The sequence below is a fragment of the Zonotrichia leucophrys genome, chromosome 1A, assembly GCF_028769735.1.
Source record: "Zonotrichia leucophrys gambelii isolate GWCS_2022_RI chromosome 1A, RI_Zleu_2.0, whole genome shotgun sequence".
NCBI lineage: Eukaryota > Metazoa > Chordata > Aves > Passeriformes > Passerellidae > Zonotrichia > Zonotrichia leucophrys.
Window position 1 is genome coordinate 4,058,049 of NC_088170.1, and position 21,751 is coordinate 4,079,799.

Genomic DNA, 21,751 nt, shown 5'->3' on the forward strand with positions numbered 1-21,751 from the left:
CTTTGGGCACTGGATTTGCCTGTGCTGCAGCTGAGGAGCAAAGGCATCAGCCTGCAGACATCCTCTCAGGGTGGTTTTGGGCAGCACAGGACACTGCAAGGCATGCTGGAAAAGCTATGGCCCTAAATGGGGTGGAAAATAAGCTAAAATCATACACAAAACCAGGTTTGCTGGGTCATCTTTACGGACAACAAAATCCTGCTTTGGGACAAATGATTTAAAAGGGTATAAATGTGTAAATCCATGGTTTTGTTTGCATGCTACGTGTATCACCTACCAAAATCAACTCTGCAGCTCAGAAACCAATCTAATCAGTCATGGTTCTGTAAAACACATCCTAAATCAGATCTGGACACACTGGAGCTCTCTGAGTCACTGGAGAGAAGAAAATAGAGGGAGGCCATTATAAATCTCACCTAAATGAAATGTCTAAAACAGGTCTGGTGATTCACATCCCAAAAAGGACTGCTAGTCCTCCTTATCAATGGAAGGAGCCAAGGGAGAGCCTTGCTCAGGTGGGGATATTTGTGCTGCAGCCATCTCCATGGAGGTGAGCTAAAGCCTGTCCCATCAGTGCTAAAACACTGTTAGCAGGGATAAGCGTGGAAGTGCTTCATCAAAACAGGCAGGAACTCTTCCTCCACTTCCAACTTGGCATCATGGATGTTTAAATTGAACTTGGAAACTTCCTGGCCATTTGCAGCAGCATTACAAGGACTTGTGAGAACAATCTTCATGCCTTTTGCAGAGCTGGAAGTGGCCAGGCTGTTTTTGGACATTGATTTACTTGCATGAATGAACTCTTGCAGAGACACCTATGCCATGGTTCTACCAAAGCAATGTAAATTGCCACTGAAGACTCTTGAGCTCTATTCTCTCTACAGTTTTTACAGAATAAATGCTTATTACGGTTCTTGAAGCATGACTGAAGAGGCAGGGAAACTCCATTTTAAAAGCAAATTAACTTTTAAGCACACTGCAAAGATAAAATGCACAAAGCTGTTGTAAATAGAAGGTCAGGTAGAAATCTCAAGCTTTCCCAGAAACCTCATTTTATTACTCAGAGCTCCATTAGGTTGATGAGCAGGCTAGAATTCAGGATTATTCATGCTTTGCAATGTCTAGCCCTCTTCCTGCCTGCCCATGGAGGCTGCTGTCGTTAAGGGCCCTCCCAGGAATCTCACAAGAAATTCTCTGACAAGATACAAAGGTTGCATTTCAAAGGCTGCTCTTTATTTCTGCATCCAGGGGGAGAAAGAGCTGGTGGGGAGTCTGGCCCTCTCCCTGTGCAGAGCTGGACCTCCACAATTTACTGCAAGGAAAACAAGGATCAGGGTCCCAGGTTATAAGAATCAAGGTGAACACAGAGCATACAGCTTTTCACAGATACGGCTTTTCATAGATATAGCTTTTCACAGATACAGCTTTGCAATATCTGCTGGGAGCCCAAAAGAGAAATGGAGAGGGACTCCAAGGACAGGTAGTGACAGGACAAGGGGGAATGGCTGCAAGCTGAAAGAGAGCAGCTTCAGGCTTTGTTTTCCCTAAACTTCCAAGGCAAACCATTCTGGGATTCTATGATTTATGCTTGGGAGCTGCTTTGCTCAAAGTCAGAGGTTAATTAGGATAATTAGGAGCAACTTGGAATGGACACATCCAGGAATGGAGGGGGCTTCAAAATATATCAGAAGGAGGGGCAAGCTGCACAACCAACACCATTTTCCACATAAAATAAGGCAAAATATGAATAGGTGGAGATAAAAGGTATTTCTTGGAAGAGCATACATACAAAAGGAGAGTGCAAAGAGCTGAATTCAGTTTTGTGCTTCCAGACAGGAGTTCTGTGGTCAGCAGTGGACACATTGAACACAGGAGGGCTGAGCACTTGTCCAGCAGCTGCTCCTGCATGCCAAAGGCTCCTTCTCCTTTTCCTGGGCTGTGTCAGAGCTGGACACCATCACACATCCACACTCTACATCCAGCTGAGACAGCTCTTCAAGTGACCTGCTTTTACAGAAATGCTGAGTTCAGTGGAAATTATTGTGCATTAACACTCAAAACCAGGGACATGGGAGGCAAACCTATTAAACACCCTCTGAACCAAGAGCAAATAACCAGGGTTTGTCGAGCCTTTTTTCTCATCTCCATGAAAACCAAGTCAAAGCTACATAAAACTGGAAAATAGATTGCCCAGTGTTTTGACAGCCTTTAGATGATCCTTTGGGGAGCACAGGCATATCTAATACAGCATCCCTAATATTTCTGTAATTGATTTTTCCATTCATTAACTCAACCAATCCTTCTTCATTCCTGGCACGCCACCCTTGGACACTGAAGGAATTAACATCAAGCAGTGCCTGTTGAGTATGATGCTTTTTTTTGGAGGGGTATCTTTAACAAAAGACCTGATCCATGAGGTGGTGAACAAGCACAGCTCTCAGCAGCAGTGGTGGAGGCACACACTGCTCCTTGGCCAGCCACAGCAGCACAAAGCCATTTGTCATGCAGCACCACAGAGACACTGCAAGAGCCCCTGACCATCATGGTGGGGGAGAGCTCCACTGCAGGAACAGAGAGAACAGAACAAGGAGATAAAAACTGCTCAGAGGAAAACAGGTCACTCAGTGCTTCTCTCACGTGGGTGGCTTTTTCCAGCTCAAATATAAAAATCCTCGTTTTCCCCCGTGCATCGTTGGAATGCAGACAGCACTGTAAAATACAAAATGTGATCCAGCTGGAAATCCATACCTCAGCACAGCAGTTCTCAGGCTTTTTCACATGTATCTCCCTCTCAAGCCTTCTCCACACTTGACCCTGTCTCCCCCCATCTCAGCACCTCAGATAAGCAGCCTGAAGCTGGCAGGACACCCCAAGGAGGAAGGTGACATGGAAGGAGGTGTGTGGGAGCACCTGGAGGTGCTTTGTGGTTGAATGGAGAAGTTCAGGGCAGGGTCACATCAGGGAACAGGGAAAAAACACAAATCTGAGAAACACAGTAGCCAAAAGCATCACCCAGAGCCAAGTGATAACTCTTGCTACCAAACAAACATGAAGGACCACGTGAGTCATCAGCCAACTGGAATTTGTTTCCTCATTGTGCAGACAGCAGCTTTCTACGGAAAAGAAAATTCCTATTTGGCACATCCCAGTGTTTTTTGGGTTTTTTTTCATTGTTCTGAACAAAGATGTCAGTATTTCTGGTGGATTCTGACCAAATCTGACTCATGCTTTCCAAGCTAAGAGAAAAGGACCAAAATCCAAGCTCCTGTGGAATTTGAGTTCTAAGGTATCAGAAGGGAAAGGCAGAGAAGTTAAATAAGGAACTAGAGGACAATAGGATACAAAGTACTAGTGCTAGTTAAAAGGAGGTAATTCTGGCCCTAGAAAACACTCAAGCCAACCACACAGAAGGGAAAGCACAGAATATAACATTTCCAGTATTGAAACAAAATACTTTTCATTTCTGTAGGGCCTCCTAAAGCTTTCACCTGAAAAAATGAGGTCTGGGAAAGTTTACTCTGTTTTGCTGTTGTCCAACAAAAATTACATATCTATTCCCACACCATCCCATGAAACTGAAATGTGTTTGTTACTCAGAAAATTCCTTTAGAGATATGGGTTGAAATATACACCAAGTGCAAACACAAAGCTCATGAGTTTTGCTTCACTAACGAGCACTTTTCACACTCATGTATTTGGGAAGGCTGCAGAACAAGAATGAGAATTTACTTTGCAGGAGTCTTTTTTTTTTATCAGCTACACCTACAGGCTCACTCTACTTGGATAACTCACATCAGTCCACATATTTCAAGATATGGCAAGGTGTAAGGGGGAGTCTGAACTGTCTTTCTCAAAGCTCAATTTGACAGCATGCATGCAAAATGCTTCTAAATTTCCACAAATTCTGACAGGGAGAGAGAAGAATACAAGAACCCTCGGAGAAAATTAGTACAGAGTACTACAGAGTATCTGAACTCAGATCCCTGAAATCCAAGGCACTCTCCAATTCCTGTTCTTTTTGATTTGGCATTTGCCCATTGCTGAGCACCTTTTCTCACACAGCACTGAGTGCTCTGGTGAAGCTGCTGATGTTACACTAAAGCAGGATTGATCTGCACAAGCCACCCCAGATGATGACTGCAGTTTATTCCCCAGCAGAACTAACTCACCCTCACACCACTTGTCCCACCACAGGGCACTTCTGGCTGTGAGATAAAATGTGCTGCCTCTCAGGAGAGGCTGATGACGCCTCACTGTCCCCATGTGCACGCAGGAGTGTAAAACCCACCCATTTTCCCGTGCATCCTTCACCACAACGCACTTGCTCCACCTGTTGTCCACTTGCTTTTCTGCAAGCCCATCTGCAGCTGCAATTTCTGCAGTGGCTTTGCCTTCAGGGATGCTCAAGAATCTTTGTGCCTGCTTTCTCACCCCTAGCACAGCCACTATCACCGCCTTCCATGGAGGTTCTGGAAAAAAACAAGCTGCAGTTCAGGAAGAGCTGAGGAACCACAGATTACTTAGAGTCTAGCTCGGGTTTAATCACAGTGGTTACTGAGAGCCAGGCAAGTGCCTGTCAGGAAAGCAGGATGCACTGGGGAGTTAATTAACAGCAAGGCATCCCCAATCTATTAATCCCCAAAAGGGATTAATAGCACATGCACATTCCCACTTTCCAGCTCTTCTGCTAAGTTATCACCAGGAACATGGAGAAATTAATTAGTTTTACTGCAATAAACAGGCACTTCCACTAAAAAGCACATTCAGTTGTGCCATTTGCTCCTCATGGGCAGACACGACCAAGCTGGAAGATGGCAGCAAAGTAGTGCCTGGCTCCTCTGAGGCCAAGAGCAGCCCAAACTGACAGCATCTGCTGCCTCTGGATTCACACTGCTTTCCTGAGAGAGAGAATTCCTTTTCCCAAATTTCATGCATGAACCAGACCAAAGGTGAGGAAATACTCAGGTGCTGTGCTGAGGGGGAGCTGGGACAGACCTGAGGAAGAAGATGGCTCTGTTAACAAGGCAATAATGCTTGCAGACACAACATTTGCAGTGCTGGGGTCCCATTAGAGCCACAACTTCTTTCTGAAGCCTGACAGGAGTAACTGCAGCACCAAGCACAGAATAATCTGAGCTGGAAGGCACCCACAAGGATCATCTACATTGCCACCTCCAACTGAGCTGTGGCTCAATGTCTCTCCTTGCAGAATAGCCAGCAGAAAGGAGAAAAAAAGGACCAAAATCCAAGCTCCTGTGGAATTTGAGTTCTAAGGTATCCGAAGGGGAAGGGCAGAGAAGTTAAACAAGGAACTAGAGGACATCCAGGCCACTCCATTGCCCTGGGAGGGACAGCACAGCTCAGCCTTTGCCTTAGCCTGGTGTCTGCTGCCCTCCCCTGCTCTGCCAGCAGAATGGAACAGCAAGGACAGGGAGCCTCCTCCCCTGCTGCCTTTTCTGCAGCGTGGGGACACAACCTGGCTGCTAAACTCTGCTGGAACAGCCCCAGGCTGGAATAGCTGCTGGGTGACAAGGGATGAGGCAGTGGGAGCCATCCTGCTCTCTGTGCTAAAATGAACTTCCCTTTCATATCACCCACACCCAGAGGCTCTGGCCACCTTCACACAAGGAAAAGGCAGCAACATCTGCTCAGCACAGCTGTCAAAGACTCCAAACCCTTCTGCACCCTCTATTTGAATCATCAATCAGTTCCCACCACAGCTCTGAGCTGCCTTGAGCAGCAGGGTTGTCATGGTACCTTCCTCTCCTGCCCATGGGAATTTAAAGCTGAGGAGATGCAAAGACAGGTAATACAAGTGTCATTTATTGTGAATTTTGAGAATGAGCACTCTCCACAAATTAAAACTTAAAAAAAAAAAAAAGAAGTAAAAGAAAAGCAAAGTTGTAATTTCGAAAATGTGGCTAGGTAGAGTCAGTCTCTCCTCAGGCTGTGCAGAACAGGCTCAGAGCAAAGTCCTTGGCACAAAAGTATGGCAGACTGAAACCAAGCTGGTCTTCAGAGGGTCTTCTCCCAACACAAGAAACAGTGGGCATGGCTCTGGAACAATGTGAGGTGTTACCAAAGCAAAGTACAAAAAGTGACTGTGGGAAAGGGAGGGAATACACTATAAAATATCGGAACAATTTTGAATTGGTTGGCTTTGCCTCCAGAAGCCACAGTCTTAAACACACCACCAAAAGTGATGCTTCTTACAGAAATGAAAAGCAAGCATGGGAATCAGTAAGAATTTGTTTAGATGCACTGTTCTGGAAGTAAAGTTCCTAAGTAAATGCCCCCTCAGTTCTGAAAGAGTATGTATTCCCTCCAACTTCTTTACATGTAAACACAAGGAAGTGTTGGCTCCAGCACTATTTTAACCCAACTGACTGCATGATGTGTGATAAACAAGTGTTTGAGAAGTTTTGGAATACTGAAGGTCAGTTTTATTTACTTACCAGCCCTGAAAAGGAAACTAAGGGGATAGGAGCAGAAGAAGAAAAAAAAGACTGAAGCCAAATTAAATTCTATTTGAGGTGAATTTATTGAGTTAAAAAGAACCTGCCAGCTCCACCATATTTACAAAGGTTTTCAAGAGGATCTAGAGCTATTACTGCTACTGAACCACACGTTAAAAATGCATAAACAAACCAAATCAACCACATCCATTATGTTAAAAACACCATTTACCTTATAGGACTGTGAGGCACACAAACAGAGGGGAAAAATACTTCCCAACCACTGATCTCTACAGCAAGATTCTCATTTCTCCCTCTGATGTAGCTATGCCTGAAGATCTTGGTGTCTGACACCTTGGAACTTGTCTGTTCTTGACTAGGCATGGCTTATGAATCAGGATTTTAAATAAAAGGTTACTTGGAATTGCAAGGCATTAAAATAATCCTGAAGAGCAGAATGAAATCCCCAGCTGGTTCCATTTGATACTTTTGCAAGGTGTTATTGCTGCCAGATGTGCACATAAGATCCTGTCATCACTGTGGAGCCACAGTCCAAGCAAACAAAGCCAAACTTCCCAGAGCACTGTCACGAGCAGAACAGCACCCCTGCAAACAACACACTGCTGCTCTCCTCACCCTGGCCACGACTCAAAGGGTGATTTCAGCTGCAATCAATGCTCCCTAAATTCCCTCACCCACCTTTCCATTCCCCTCTCCACCCACAGAGGAGACCATGGATTCTCAGGGGAGGACAGAGTCTGTCTCCCAGCTCAGCTGGGTTCATTTCCCAGGATGTTGCAGCTGCATGGTACATCCTGAAGCAGCTCTGCATCACAACTCCACAGTGCCAAAGGGATGTGGACACGGCCTGTGTGCTCACACACCTGGGTGCACCCAGTTCCCACTGGCAACAGGTGGCTCTGTTTACAAGCCTACAGTAGCATTTACTCAATATTAAGCTTCACACATTATTTAATGTTTGGGGAAGAATTTACTCACTCGAGTGCCAGTGACTTTTCCCAGGTGAACTTTTGCTGATCAGCAATCTAACACTGTAACACTCACTTGGGAACTATCAACTAAGAGTCAGTTACTCTAAGCACAGAAACTAAAACCCCAGAAACTAAGTCAGTATCAAATCAAGTAGCAGAGAAGCTGCTAATAGCATTTCAGAGGGGAAAAAAAACCAAAACAACCAAAAAACACTGAAATATGTCTCTTGTACAAAGAAAGATGAAACCTACCAGCTTTATGTTTAAAAGAGAAACATGTAACTTTGTTTCACAAAAACAAAACCAAAGAGAAGCCCAAGTACCATTCATGCATGAGAAACTACCCTCTAGCACGAAGTCTTTTATGGAGTATGTGCTACTCTAATGTGAGCTGGCATCAGACCTGCAAAGTCTTGCTCCACACATCAGCAAGACTGTCAGAGGCACACCACACTGTCACACTGCTCTCTTCAAAAGGAAAAATCATCCTCTCACACTCACAAAGCAAGCTACAGAGCTGCTCACTGCAAAGCAGCAGCTCCTCCAGGATTTTAAAACTTTATATTCATATCAAGGAAATTCCCACCAACATTGAGATTTGTAGCTGGGCCATGCTGAGAACATATCCAGCTCAAGCAGCACACACACAGGTGTCACCCATGTTGGTATCCAAGGTGAGAATCAGGTGCTCAGGAGTTGGCACAGTGGGTCAGATGTAAACTTTTTATCAGTTTCATACCTGCAGGTAAGATTAGGAGCAACTTTTCACAAGTGGAATTACCCTGGTGCTGGTGTACATGAAGGGAACACCAGGCTGCCACTGCTGCTACACTGCATCCAACCTCAGGGTGAACTGGTCAGATCCAGTGCCAAACAGCAGGAATCAAGCTGTGATTGTGAGCAGAGCTTTACAGAACTCCTTCAGGCATGGCAGAATAGCTTTCCTTACCAGCAGGATGGCTGAACAAGCTGCAACACTTGTGACGTGCTGCATGCATCTCTCCCAGCCCTTCAGAGAACTGGATACAGATAATGCCACTTCAATGTTACTGTGGAACACATTTATCAAGATACCAGGAAAGCTTAGAGAGGGTTTTCCTATGTCACTTTGGTTGAGGTGAGCAGAAATTATTTATCAAATGACTAAGGGGTGATGAAACCTCTAGCACACATTACCAAAGTGTTTCAGAGGTATTCAGGGCCCTCACTAGGAGCTACATAATTTAAAAATTGAGCAGAAGAAAACCTTTGTGCTTCTTTTGTGGACTGAAGTCTGACTCAAATCCTATTACTGCAAGCCAGCAAAATGCAGTGATGCTAGGCTTTGCAAAGATGGTGGAGGAAAAGGGATTCCATCTGCATTCCTTAAAAACCAAATAGAGTGTAAAAAAAGGTAACTATGATAACTCTAGTAGTCAGAACATCTCCACAGAAGTCTCTGGACTGTGAACTGGCCACAGAAGACTCAAAATAACAAACGCAGAGAGTTGTCCAGCTGAAGGTGGAAATCCACTGAAAACAAACACACAGCTACTGTGACACAGAAAAATCCTAGTTGGTAACAGTGACATTTTTGTCAGTGACAGTTTCAGTGCCTATAACATCCTGGACTTAAATCAGTCCAGTAAGCTGGTGCTTTTCTCCTTAACAGACCAGGACTGATTGTTGTTGACACCAATATCACATCCCTTTATTCCTCTGGGCCATCCTCAGTGTGGATCTGGGACAGGCTGCCCTGCCAGCTTCCTTTACCTGAATCATCTCTTCCTTTTCCAGTATTGAAAACCTCACACACTGCAATCTAAATTCCAGTTTTTGAAAAGGCAGAGGGGTAAACTACCAACCTGAGACTCAACAATTGTCCCTTCCAATTATTTAGTGCTTGAGACATTCACACAGTGCAACCTAGCAGTCATTCACACATCCTCACACACTGAACACAGCTGTGTTAGACAGGGGGATTTAACTTCTCAGCAGATTTCACTTTCCCTTGATCTTCCACTTTTTTGATGGCAGCTTGGATAGCTTCCTGATCACCCAGAAACTGGTGAGGGCCCAGAGGGTGCAAATTCTCATCAAGTTCAAGCAGTATGGGCACACCAGTGGGCAGGGTGACGTTGATGATGTCCTCATCGGAGATGCCTGCCAAAGAAAAACAAAACAGAGTTACACCTGCAGCCTCCTCACTGCCTGCTGCCTTATTTCTGAGGTTACCCAGTCTAAAAACAGCCAAGGACACCTTCCAGCCTCCATGGACACCACCAGCCACTCAAGGGTCAATTCCCAGCTAGGCCACAGCTTGCCAAGTCCTTTAGGAACAGCTGAAGAGGAGAATTCCCATCCAGGTGAAGAAGTTTCTTCACTTTTTGAGCCTCCACGTGTGAAATAAACAGGAAGAGATTGCCCAGGAGACTACACTGTTCCTTTCATACAGGACATGGAGTACAATAGGTTCCCCTCCATCATTTCCCAGCTCACACATCACAAAAGATGGGAGCCCACATGTGCTACTCCAACATGAAACCACCTCTGCTACACAGCCCATTAAAGAGGCAGGGTAACAAGGTTAATTTTTCTCTTAATTTTTCTGGGCAACTCTTATCACACAAACTGTCACAAAAATCAGTATTTAATTCTACTTGTGTGAGAATCACTCCTTGCCCACATCTGATTTCTCACAAGCAAGTTCACAGTACTGTTCTCAGAATTCCTGCATATAAGATATTCATTTCCACTCTCAAATGAGGGGAAGAAAAAGGAGGCAGAAAGTCAACTTGTACTTGGAGCATTCTTCTTTTTTCCACTTAACTAAAGCAATGTGTACCTGGAAAATAATATTTATGTTATGCAGACGTGTAATTAAAATATTCTGGGCTCTCATCTCAATGAAACTGCTGGTTATTTTTATATTAAACACACATCCAAAGCCTCCAAGACCAAACATCCTGGTGAAGCTTCCACACAAAGTCTAAATAATTGCATTAAAAGCACTGACTGCAAAGATATTATCCTTAAAAAAATCAGGCAAAAGCAAGCTGGTGTCATTGGGAATGTCAAGGTTTCCTTTCCCCCTTTCTGGAAGCACTGAGGTCCCAGCAGCAGCCTGCTGTTGTGAGGCAGGGCAGATTTGAGTAATTCTCTCAGAAAATGCACACCACGAGCTGCTGAAGTGATGACACCACATGGACCAGACCAAGGTGCAGCAAGCAAACATCCTCCTGCAGCAGCTGACAAAACAGATGGCTCCCAGAACACAGGGGTGTAAATTTACCAGAGATTTGCACATGAAGTAGAACAGCAGAGCCATCACATTAACAGGAAAACACACACGAGTCAAGCAACTCAGCAACAGTGGGGCGACCACAGGCCAGAAAAAACAGAATTGTTCATGAGGTGAGGATCATGTACCCCTGTACCAACACCCAGCTTCTGCAGTGATCTGTTCTTGCTTCATGCTCAGCACTTGGGTGAGCCCTAAGTTCCAGAGGGGCATGGAGCACCAGAAACAAACCTTGGCAAAGAACTTACACCCTGTTACATATTGAGCATCAGTCCACTGAAACAAGTCACACTCAGATGGCTCAAGCAATTCTTGCATACAAGGGACAAATAATTCACCTGGTGTTGGCCACAGAATCAGACCTACAGGGAAAAAACCTCAATACCTAAAATTTAAAATTGGCACAGAAATGGATGGGGAAAATACTGCATTCATTCACCAGGCACAAGCAGTGTTCTCAAGGACTTTGTTTGCAAAACAAGCTGCCTGAGCTCTTATTTCAAGGATTCTGAAGCATTAGATTTTAACAACAGCCACATCCCCATGTATATTCCCAGAGAATCCATGCCTAGGAAGTGTTCTGACCACCTCCTAAGTCTCCCAGACTAAACCATTCATATACACACACAGCAGATGAGGTCATGCAGGAGAGTTTAGGCAAACCACATAATGTGGTCAGGAGACATGATATTTAAAAGTTTCCTCTGGAGATGGATTAAACAAAACTAGCTGTAGCTACACGGATTCAGAACTGCATTTTGCTGTTTTTACAGAACACAGAGTGACCACAATGTCAACTAGTATTGATTTACAAAGCAAAACAGTGCAGCCTAGGATAAACACACAGCAGCAAACATGATGGTTCTCTCCTCAGGAGTTTTCCTCATAGAGAAGTGCAGCCCCACAGCCAGAAGCCTGGAAACACAAGCTGAAATCAGATGAAAATCCTACAGAAACAACAGTGCCTGTTGCTGTGTGTGGCATTTCTGTTCTCCAGGAAGCAAGAGGCTGAGCAGGCTGGTCACACAGGCTCTTTGGCTGCAGGAGAGCTCACCAGACCAGTCCCCAGCCAGCAGGCCAGGAGGACACCAAAGGGATCACACCAATGGCTGCAGTGTGAGCTGAGTGCTATCCAGTTACTCCATGTGCTGTAACCAGAACCAGCTGACCTTTTCCTGAGCTCCATCTGAGCTGGCCTGAGTCACAACCCAGCCCATGGCACAGGGAAGAAGGGTGAAATCAGGGCAAGACCTCAACTGCTGCCTCCAAGGTGCAGTGGTAAATAAGAGCACTGAAGCAGTAACATGCTTCCCTCCAGTGTAACACCAAAGCCTGCCTCTCAGCACTGCTGAAATACTGAGCTGCTCAAAGCAGTTTTTAACCAAGAAGGTTTAAAACCCAGGTCCTACCTACTTATAGTTGTGAGAACCCACAGATACTACTGAAATACTCAGGATGGCTTCCTGAGGAGCCCAGACAAAATGCTGATTAGGCAGCTGCACTCCTCAAGTGAACATATCCCATGCTCTGGCCTGAGAACACTGCTCCCCACCTGTGAAGTCAGGGACAAGAACACTACAGTAACTTGGTACAGCACTTATTATAAAAGAGACCTTCCAAAATCACATTCAGAATTCCTCCCCAGCTCACTTACTCTCCATTTAACCAAACTGGGTAACCGAACACACAAACTGGAAATAACTCCAGGCAAGTTTAAGAATTCACCTTCATGTGGTAGCCCATGGAGCATTTTGAAATATGTGGACCTTGCAAAGTCCTACAGAGAGAAATTCCAGATTTTGAGCACTACAGCACTTTCAGAGGGGCTGGTTCAGCTTCTCCTTCCCCCTTACCTGTTCTTACGAGGCTCCTACCTCCTATTCTTATGGTCAGAGGAAGCCAAAACCCACAAGAGCTGTTGAGAATAACAACACCCTCCTCTCAGCATGTCCAGATGATTCATCCAATAAGAGATCATACACAAGATCAAATGCATCAATTCAGCCACAAAAGCTTGTTTAATACTGGTGCTTTGTAACTGGGTTCTAAACCAGGTCATAGCATCCCATATGCTTAATGAAAGCACTAAAGCTTTAGCCTGGTAAAGAAAATATTCAGAGCCACTTTCTGCCCTCCCTGCAGGCTAAACAGATCTAACCTCAACAGAGCAGAGGAGGGAAGCAAGCACAGTTTTTGATCTTGACAGACTCTTGCCTTGCTGTGCAAATTTTAAGGAAAGAAGGATGGGTAGGCTACAACCATGGCTGTAAGTGTATAATTTACATTTGTCCCACTCATGTCTGCCAAGACTTTCTGTATTAGGTTTGCACAGCCAGGCTTTAGTGGCGGGGGGCTACAGTGGGGCACCAAAAAAGAACTGTGGTGGGTTTGTGGTGTGGCTGCTCACCAAGCTGCTCTATCACTCCCATCCTCAGCTCTATGGGTGGGGAGAAAAGATGCAAAAATAACTTGTGGGTCAAGATAAAGGCAGTTTACTAAAGCACTAGTAGAGGCCAAGCACAGAAGCAAAGGAAAACAAAGGATTTATTCTCTACTTCCCATCAGCAGGCAATCCAATCTCTTGCCACTAATCAGGGCTTCAGTGTGCACAGCTATTGCTTCAATGCCATCACAAATGCCCTTCCTCCTTTCTCTTAGCTCTTCCTGCTGGGCAGGCACCATAAGGGCTAAGGAATATCCCTCTGGTCAGTTTGGGTCAGCTCTCCTGGCTATGTCCCCTCCCAGGATCTCTGCTGGAACCTACGCTCAGCTTTCACCACCCCACCCCCAAAGGGCTTGGCCAGCACGGTTTCATGGAGCTGGTTCAGTTCTTGGGAGGCAGGGGAGCCACCAGATCCCCTTTCCCCTTCTTCCTTCATCATTTCACACAGTGTGGACAACCACTGTGACCACATCATGAACTGACTGAACCAGCCCTTCCTCCTTCATCCATGATCTGCACCCCAGGATTCACAGCCTCTCTAGTCTCAAAAGCCATTTGTATCTGCTCATTTCACAGCCTTCAGACTCCTGATGTCCTGACTGTTCCAGCATGGCCAAATGCAAAAAGTAATCAGCAGGCAGAGCCACAGAACAGAGGATTTTATAACTAAAAAAAAAACGAGTGGACACAATCCAGTCTGTGCAGATTTGTAACTACAACTACAACTCTTCCAGGACTGCAGTAGGTTGCATTCACACATATATAATCACTGAATCCTGCTCTATCCACAAAGAAATTAATACAGTTCAACTTCCAGTTTAGGATGGCTAAGAAGCCAGGAGATGAAAGAGGAAGAGAGGGAAGAATCTAACAATGAAAAGGATGTTTTTTTTTATCATAAAGTCCCAAATAAGTCATTCTCAAGACCAGTTCTGGGTCAGTAGCATACTGACACTACAGAACAACACCTAAAGCTCCAAGGCATTGAGCAAGGAGGAGAGGGGAAGGCTGAAACAGAGGCCCTTACCTTCCACGTGCTTCAGCAACGCCCTGCTGCTGTTGCCATGAGCAGAGATAAGAATCATTTTGCCACTTTTCAGTTCTGGCACTATCTTTTCATTCCAGTAGGGAAGGAGTCTGTCCAGCACATCTTTGAGGCTCTCAGCCTTGGGGAGGCTCTCCTGAGACACATCACTGCACTTGTAGCGGCGGTCATTGTAGATCTCGGCGTAGTAGGGGTGAGACTCAGAGATGGGGGGCGGGGTGACATCGTAGCTCCTCCTCCAGATCTTCACCTGCTCCTCGCCGTGGTTCAGAGCCATCTCTGCCCTGTTGAGCCCGATCAGGGCCCCGTAGTGACGCTCATTCAGCCTCCAGGAGCTCTGGATGGGCACCCACTCCTGGCCCATCTCCTGCAGGATCAGCCAGGCAGTCTGGATGGAGCGGCTCAGCACGGAGGTGAAGACCAGGTCGAACTCAAAGCCCAGGGCCTTGAGGTGCTTGCCACAGTTCTGAGCTTCCTTTATGCCATCACTGCTCAGCTTCTGGTCCACCCAGCTGCAGAAGCGATTCTCCTTGGTCCAGGCTCCTTCCCCATGTCTCAGGAGAACGAGCCTATACTTGGCCATTTTGATTGCAGCTTGGCACAGAGGGCAGCCGGTCTGGCATCTAACAGCGACACATCTGGACAGAGACACGAGACAGAAACATCAAACATCCCACAGACAGTGCAGTACAAGTAGCAATAAGGCCGTGAAAAGTAAACAACTATCAGAATCAAAACAAGCAAGGAAACAAGAGTCTGCTGAGTGTGATTTTACAACTGAGAGTGGGAGGAATTCCAAACCAGGAGACTTCATGTGGGAAGCAAAGTGCCATCCTTCACCCAGCTTGTTGCAACTAGCCCACTAAAACCATTGATCAGGAGCAGATTGGTACAAGCTGTTCCAGCCTACAGTTTGCCTCAAATGTTCAAACAGAGCCTCACTCAGTACCACAGGCTCCCAGAGCAGCAGATCCCCCTCACTGGGATGTCACAGACATCTTTTATGAAAAATCCTTTCCTTAGGATTTTTTCTCCTAAGAAGCTGGGAGGCCTCAGGAACAAAATGTAAACAATGGTTATCTGCTGCTGTGGAATGCAACAGGTGCATCTGTGATTGGTCTCATGTGGTTGTTTCTAATTAATGACCAATCACAGCCCAGCTGTCTCAGACTATTTGAGCCACAAGCCTTTGTTACCATTCTTTCTTTTTCTATTCTTAGGATTTCATCAGAAGGCTAGCTTTCTTTTAGCATAGTTTTAATATAACATATATCATACAATAATAAATCAGCCTTCTGAAACATGGAGTCAGATCCTCATCTCTTCCCTTTTCCTTGGACCCCTCACACACTGGGGAACTCTGAGGTGCCCCATTTAGCTGGAGCCCAGCAGGGCTCTCCAGATCCTCTCTGCTCCAAGGGAATGCAGGCACAGAGAGCAGCTGTGGCCCTCAGCCAGAGGAACTGCACAGTGGCACCACAGGACAGCAACTGGCAACACACAAAACCTTATCAGCTCTTCTCAAAGGAGGTGTCAACATAGTCACACTCTGCAGGATTTCCTCATATCCCCATCCTGTCCTGCTAATTATGCCAGTCTATGCTTGACTTTTTCCCCAGGCCACCTCCTCCATCATTCCTCCTTACACTCGTGTGACAACACAGATACTCTGGGATGCAATGTACAGCCAGTGAGTCCTCATTTCACTGAATCCCCAAGTGACCTCACAGATTATCCCACCCTCTTCCTGCCTTTCAAGCCTATTTCTCCTCTCCTGTCTGTGAATTACAATGCCAGATTCTTAGGCACCAGGATTAATGTTTTTACTTTTGGAGTGGGCACAAAAAGCCTGTTTGCATTCCTAAGGTCAAACAGCATCTTTCTCTTTTTTCTTTCAAGCAACATCTCCTCTGGATTGCCTTCAATGGCAGATGCATTTTGACCACCCACCCAAGGGTCTGCCAAGGTGGGCAAAGATCTGCCAGCAGACACTGGGATGCCTGAAAGGCCCATCTAACACAGGACTGCAACTCTGAAACCCCCACCTGATCCCTCTGACCTGAGACAAGGCTAGATGGCAATGCACAGAGCAAGGGAAAAAATATAAAAATACAACTCTCTGCACTGGGGGGCTGCTGTACCTCAGATGAACATTAAGGGTTCTCAAAACCATGGGCAGTGGGAGACTGAGCCCTGATTTCTGCACTCCCAACCTTGGGCTGGATTTCTGTAACACACTGAAGGAGCTCCCCTCATCTCAAATCAGTTGGAGCTGCTTCAGTCACACCCCAAGAGTCTCAAATTCAGGCCCTCTGTGACCCTGAATTAGGTCAGCAGGATGGGGTAGGCCCATGCATTCTGGGTTTTGGGAAACACCCAGCACAATACCAGCATTCATTTTAACAGGCTTTCAAAAAAAAGTGTCTAGAAAAGTTGAATTCATTAACAGACTCAGGAATCTGATCTTGCTTGTAACAGCAGCTCAGCTCTCCTCTAATCTTACATTAAGACAGAGTCTACATCACACAAGGGCACTCTGCAAACCCCTCCAGTGCTGATTTCTGCCTAATGGCACAGCTCAGGATTAAAAAGCTTTTGAGGACCGAAATTTTTTCAGAATATCAGGAGGTATTGTTTGACACCTGACAGACAGCTAAAAAATACAAAAGAAAGTCTCACTTCATGCAAAGGCAGGCTGAGATTTGTGTAGGGCAAGAAACATCTCAGACAAAACCCCCTGCATGGTCCACTTTTTCCACTCCAAATAATCAGCTGCACTTTAAGCAAAGAAATCAGCTATTGTCAGGATTCAGGTGTCACATCAGATCCAACACTAAGCTGCACCCTGTAAGATCCTAGGTTTATAACAAAAACAAGTATTTGACAGCATTTCCACCTAAAGATCCTTACTCAGCATACCACAGATACAATTAAAAAATTGCAGTGTGTTCACAGCATGAGCTACTACACATAATATAGCTCCACAGAAAGCTCTATCTCTACAAATACATCATTATTCAGATTAATTGATTCTATTATCCACAGGAATAGATTACATAAACTACAAAACCAAATTAAGACCTTACAAGAGGGGTGATGCCCCTGTTTGCCAAAGTTTAGTAGGCATTTTAGCCAAAAGCAATAAAAAAAATAGTTAGTATAAGAGATACTATTTGGTCTTTGTGTAAGTGTATCTGAGTGTCACAAATTCCAGTTCACTTCCATAAAACATTAGGCAGAAGCACAATTCTCAAACAAATTTAGAAAGAACTAGCAAGTCACAGTGTTGTTTGAATATCAGTCCACTTCTGGAAGCATTTAAACTGGAAAGCCTTAGAGCAACACATGGAAATAATCCTACTCACCTTTCCTACAGCAAAGGAACAACCTACACAAATCCCAGCACAGGCTCAAGAGCTGCTTTATGCAGAGGCCAGCACACACTCCTGGCTGGTTACCTGCAGGGAAAGAATAAACACCAGTGCTCACAGAAAGAGCTCACAAGTGCAAATGGCCATGCCAGCACCATTTGCTCTCAAAGCTGTTAAAAAATAGAGCACACACCGCTTGTATGAGCTGGGAAAGCCAAAAAATACCTTTTCCCAAAAAGATGCCAACACACAGCTCCTGCATTTCCCTCAAGGGAAAGTTTCTGCTCTCCCACATGCCCCAGGACATCATTTGCTCCCTAAGATTTGTTTGGGCTGCAATTACCATAGGTTTAGTGTGCAGAAATCTACTAAAAGCTCCGGAGGACCAGGGAGGATATAGACAGCAGACGTGGAGCCAGCACAGGGGCACTGAACAGGTTGTGCAGAGAAGGTGCTGTGGGTGCCCCATCGCTAAAGGTGTTCAAGGCCAGGCTGGGTGGAGTCCGAGCAATGTGGTCTAGTGGAAAGTGTCCCTGCCCACGGCACGGGAGTGGAACTAGGTGGCCTTTAAAGTCCCTTCCAACCCAAACCATTCTGTGGTTTACTCTGTGACAGAACAGAAACCCAGAGCCCCAGCTCAGCACAGCAGCGCACGGAGCTCAGGACAGATAACATCTTAAACCGGCCAATCCCTGGGCCAAGCACAGCTTTAAGGTCCAACACCAAAAGCGGTCACTTCCAGGGCTCCTGCTCCAGCCGGGCCGAGCTCAGCCCTTTCCCAAGACGTCCCCGAGCGGAGCACCCGCGTACCCCAGCCCTTCCTGAGCACGGGGGCTGGGCCACAAGCAGGGCAGCGCCTCCGGGACCCGCGCAAACAAACACAGACACGGCCACACACACACAGACACGGCCACGGGCTCGCAGGGACACGGGCACACACACGCAGACACGGCCTGGCAGGGACACGGGCACACACACACAGACACGGCCACGGGCTCGCAGGGGGTGCCCCGCAGCCACCGCCCCCTCGCCCGGGGGACAGCACCACCATCCCTCCCAGGAGCGCCGGAACAGCCCCGCCGAGGAAATCCCCCCGAACCCAGGGCCGCCGCTCCTCCTCGTCCCCCCGGGCCGTTCCTCCTCCCCTGCCCGATCCCGCGGGAGTTACCGGGCTGACGCCGAGCCGCCGCCTCACGGGGAGCGCCGGAGCCGCGGCCGGACCGGGTCAGGGGCGGACCGCGCGTCTTATTGCGGCCGCGGCGCCTCCGCGCCCGCGAGAGCGGCGCGCGCTGATTGGCCGGCCGGACAGACTGGCAGCGGGCTCAGCCAATGGGCGCGGCGCGGGGCGGTGACGCGGTGCCCGGGGCGGGCCGAGGCCGGCGCTGCCGTGCCCGGCGGGGCTCGGGGATGCCGCGGCCATCGCGCCCCGCCGAGCCCGGCCCGCGGGGCGGGTACCTGTGCCAGGGATACCGGCAGAGATGCTGGCTCCCGCCGCCGGTCCGGGCACGCAGAGCGCGACCCGAGGCGTCCAAACCTCCCGAAACTGCTTTAGGACCTTCGTGTTTTGGTGAAAAGCAAAGGGCCAAATTCTAATTACTCATAATGAAATCACTAGCCAAAAAAAAAAAAAAAAAGACTTGAGTCTTCCTAAAGATCATACATGCAAAACAAATAGACTTGAGTCTTCTTAAGGATCATGCATCCCTCATTCCCATAGGTTTCTAATCCCAATCTGAAGTAAATAAAAACAAGTGGATGGAGCAGCTCTGGTTCAAAACAAGAGGGAAGTGGTGTAGGAAGGCGGTGTCCTTCTATTGCCATAGGTCTGATTTTATTTCTAAAAATAAGCAGGGCACATCTTTGATACCCCATCAGTCACATTTTATTCTCTAAATGCTTACCCCTGAACAGACACGAGGTAAAGCTCAGAGGGCCACAAACTGGATGTACACCAAATGTGCTCTGTCATCCTTCCCTACAGGGAACAGAGGTGATCTTCCCTTTTTAATAAGTTAAAAAGATAATGCATGAAAATAAAAGATGGGGATTCAGATTCTGATAGGAAAGAATAACAGGACTAAATTCAAGAAAATTTGGGGCAGAGGTATTAAATAATGTCTCTAGTGTGCTGTGAGGAAAAATTTTACTTTCTTTTACATTTACAAGGATTTTACTTATACATTTACAAGGATATCCAGATGCTAAGATATCAGTGGGAAAGAAGGCTAATCCAGATGAAACCTGCTTTGCTGGGCTCACAGCACCAGCCAGGCTGCTGGTGAGCAGCGTCCTGCTTCTCTTTGGTGGCTACTGCACTTTGTTCCTCATTCATTTGGGAAGCTCCAGAAAGCATTCTGCATCTCAGGGAGAATATTCTCAGTGCCTTTCGTGATAGAGCTGTTCCTGACCTCACCACAGAACCACAATAAAATCTACTACTTCTGCAGAATATTTCTACTGGATATGCATTTTTCTTAACAGTTACCCATAAAATCCTCTTCACCTCATCCACCAACTTTAATATTAACAGCTATATTTCATTTCTGTCAGGTTTGTCTAGCCAGAACTTAGAGCATTAACCCAGTGCAGCCTGTGTAATTGAAGCAGTACTCAAGTTCACAGTGTGGAAGAGTTTGATTTGCCACCCATGAGCTCAAGCTGGTGAAGAGAAATGCTCCCAAATCCACATCCAGGTGTGCACAACCACACACCTGCAGTCACCATGCCTACGGGCAAACTGGTCTACTGATTTAGCAAGGAAAAGCAGCAAAGTTCCTAGAGATAGAAGGGAAAAGTGACTTTTCTTGAATATCAGCACTGTAAGAATACAATTAACAGAAAGAAACATTCTATACCAATATGCAGTTGTGAGTGAGTAGACAGTAACCCATGCCACAGTCCAGGACCTCTATGGGCATTAAATACAGATTTTTGTCTCCTTTAGTCTTTAGGCAAGACCATTTCATTAACATGGCAAAAGCAGCCTAATGACTTTGATTATTCACATTTCAAAATATCCAAGGTCAGACGAGTCCCAGCCACATCCCTGTGCGTGACTCCTTGCAGACAGCTACCCTCACTTGGCAGCTATTATCTCTCACACCAGCTGGGTTGTGTTTTTCAGGGTCTCTGCTCTGGAACCCTTCCAGGCTGCTGCATTTAGCTGGAATGTTTGTGGCAGAATGAGTCCAGGAAACTCCTTTCCTCAATGCACAAACTTCTGCCAGGGCACCAGTGCAACTGTGCCACTCTGAATAAAGGCCTGGAGCTGAGCAAGGCAGAAGCAGAAGAAAACAGAACTGGAAAGAAGAAAGGCTGATTAATGATTGATTAAAACTGTGGCAAACAGGAGCGTTCTTCAGTGATTATGCCCTTGGTACTCTCTCACAGAATAGTTACTTTGTTCAAAGCCAGATCCAGTGGTTGCCACAGAGCATTGCAGACATAGCCATTTTAATTTCCAGAAAACCCTCAGCTCTTTGTTTACAACTATTTGATGCATGATCTGTCTTCATTAATGATTTCACATTCAAAATAAAGTTCTGTAATCAAGTCCTTGCACTCTTTAATAACCCTGAAATCCTCTCTGTAAAAGTTCTCCTGTGTGTTTTCCTACTGCATGAATTTGTCTCCTTTTCTAGAGAAAATTTGTCCCTATTCCTTCCCAGCCCATTCTCTCTGCCACCCAGATGGGTGTCCAGGGAATCCTCCCTCACCTTTTTCTGGGGTGCAGGCCCATTCATTTTCAACACTTGACTTTTTTTCCCCTACAGAAGACCTAGATACTGTCTGCTATTCATGCTGTTGTCTCACATTCCTATTCTATTGATTGTCACCATGATACTTTCTGGAAAATCCTCTTTGCCCAAGATTTTCTCCTGGGAAGCTGAGAGGCCTCAGAAAAGAATGAAAACAATAATTATCTGATTGCTTGGGAATGTGGTCTGGAGATTGTTTACCAACAGGTGCACCTTTGATTGGTTCCATGTGAATTGTTTTTAATTAATGACCAATCACAGCCAGCTGTGTCAGACTCTGAGGAGTCACGAGCTTTCATTGTCATTCTTGTAAAGCCTTCTGATGTATCCTTTCTCTTGCTTTAGTATAGTTTCAGTGTGTAATGTTATGTAATGTAATAATAAATCAGCCTTCTGAGAACATGGAG

The 21,751-nt window shown here is 46.1% G+C and overlaps 1 protein-coding gene across 1 annotated transcript; it reads right to left on the minus strand.

Moving 5' to 3' along the window:
* Positions 1 to 6,517: 6,517 nt before the first annotated feature.
* BPGM (bisphosphoglycerate mutase) lies at positions 6,518 to 18,880 on the minus strand. Its single transcript, XM_064735357.1, has 4 exons — positions 18,755 to 18,880; positions 17,581 to 17,673; positions 14,198 to 14,853; positions 6,518 to 9,589 (listed from the first exon to the last, which is right to left on the minus strand). Exons 3-4 carry the CDS (start codon positions 14,796 to 14,798, stop codon positions 9,396 to 9,398), a joined length of 795 nt encoding a protein of 264 aa, XP_064591427.1. The 5' UTR covers positions 14,799 to 14,853; positions 17,581 to 17,673; positions 18,755 to 18,880; the 3' UTR covers positions 6,518 to 9,395.
* Positions 18,881 to 21,751: the final 2,871 nt, after the last annotated feature.

Excerpts from the sequence above, each read along its gene's own strand:
- BPGM (XM_064735357.1), bottom strand. The coding sequence starts at position 14,798 with ATGGCCAAGTATAGGCTCGTTCTCCTGAGACATGGGGAAGGAGCCTGG. Across the intron at positions 9,590-14,197 it reads GTTGCTGAAGCACGTGGAAG|GCATCTCCGATGAGGACATC; the intron begins GTAAGGGCCTCT and ends TTTCTTTGGCAG.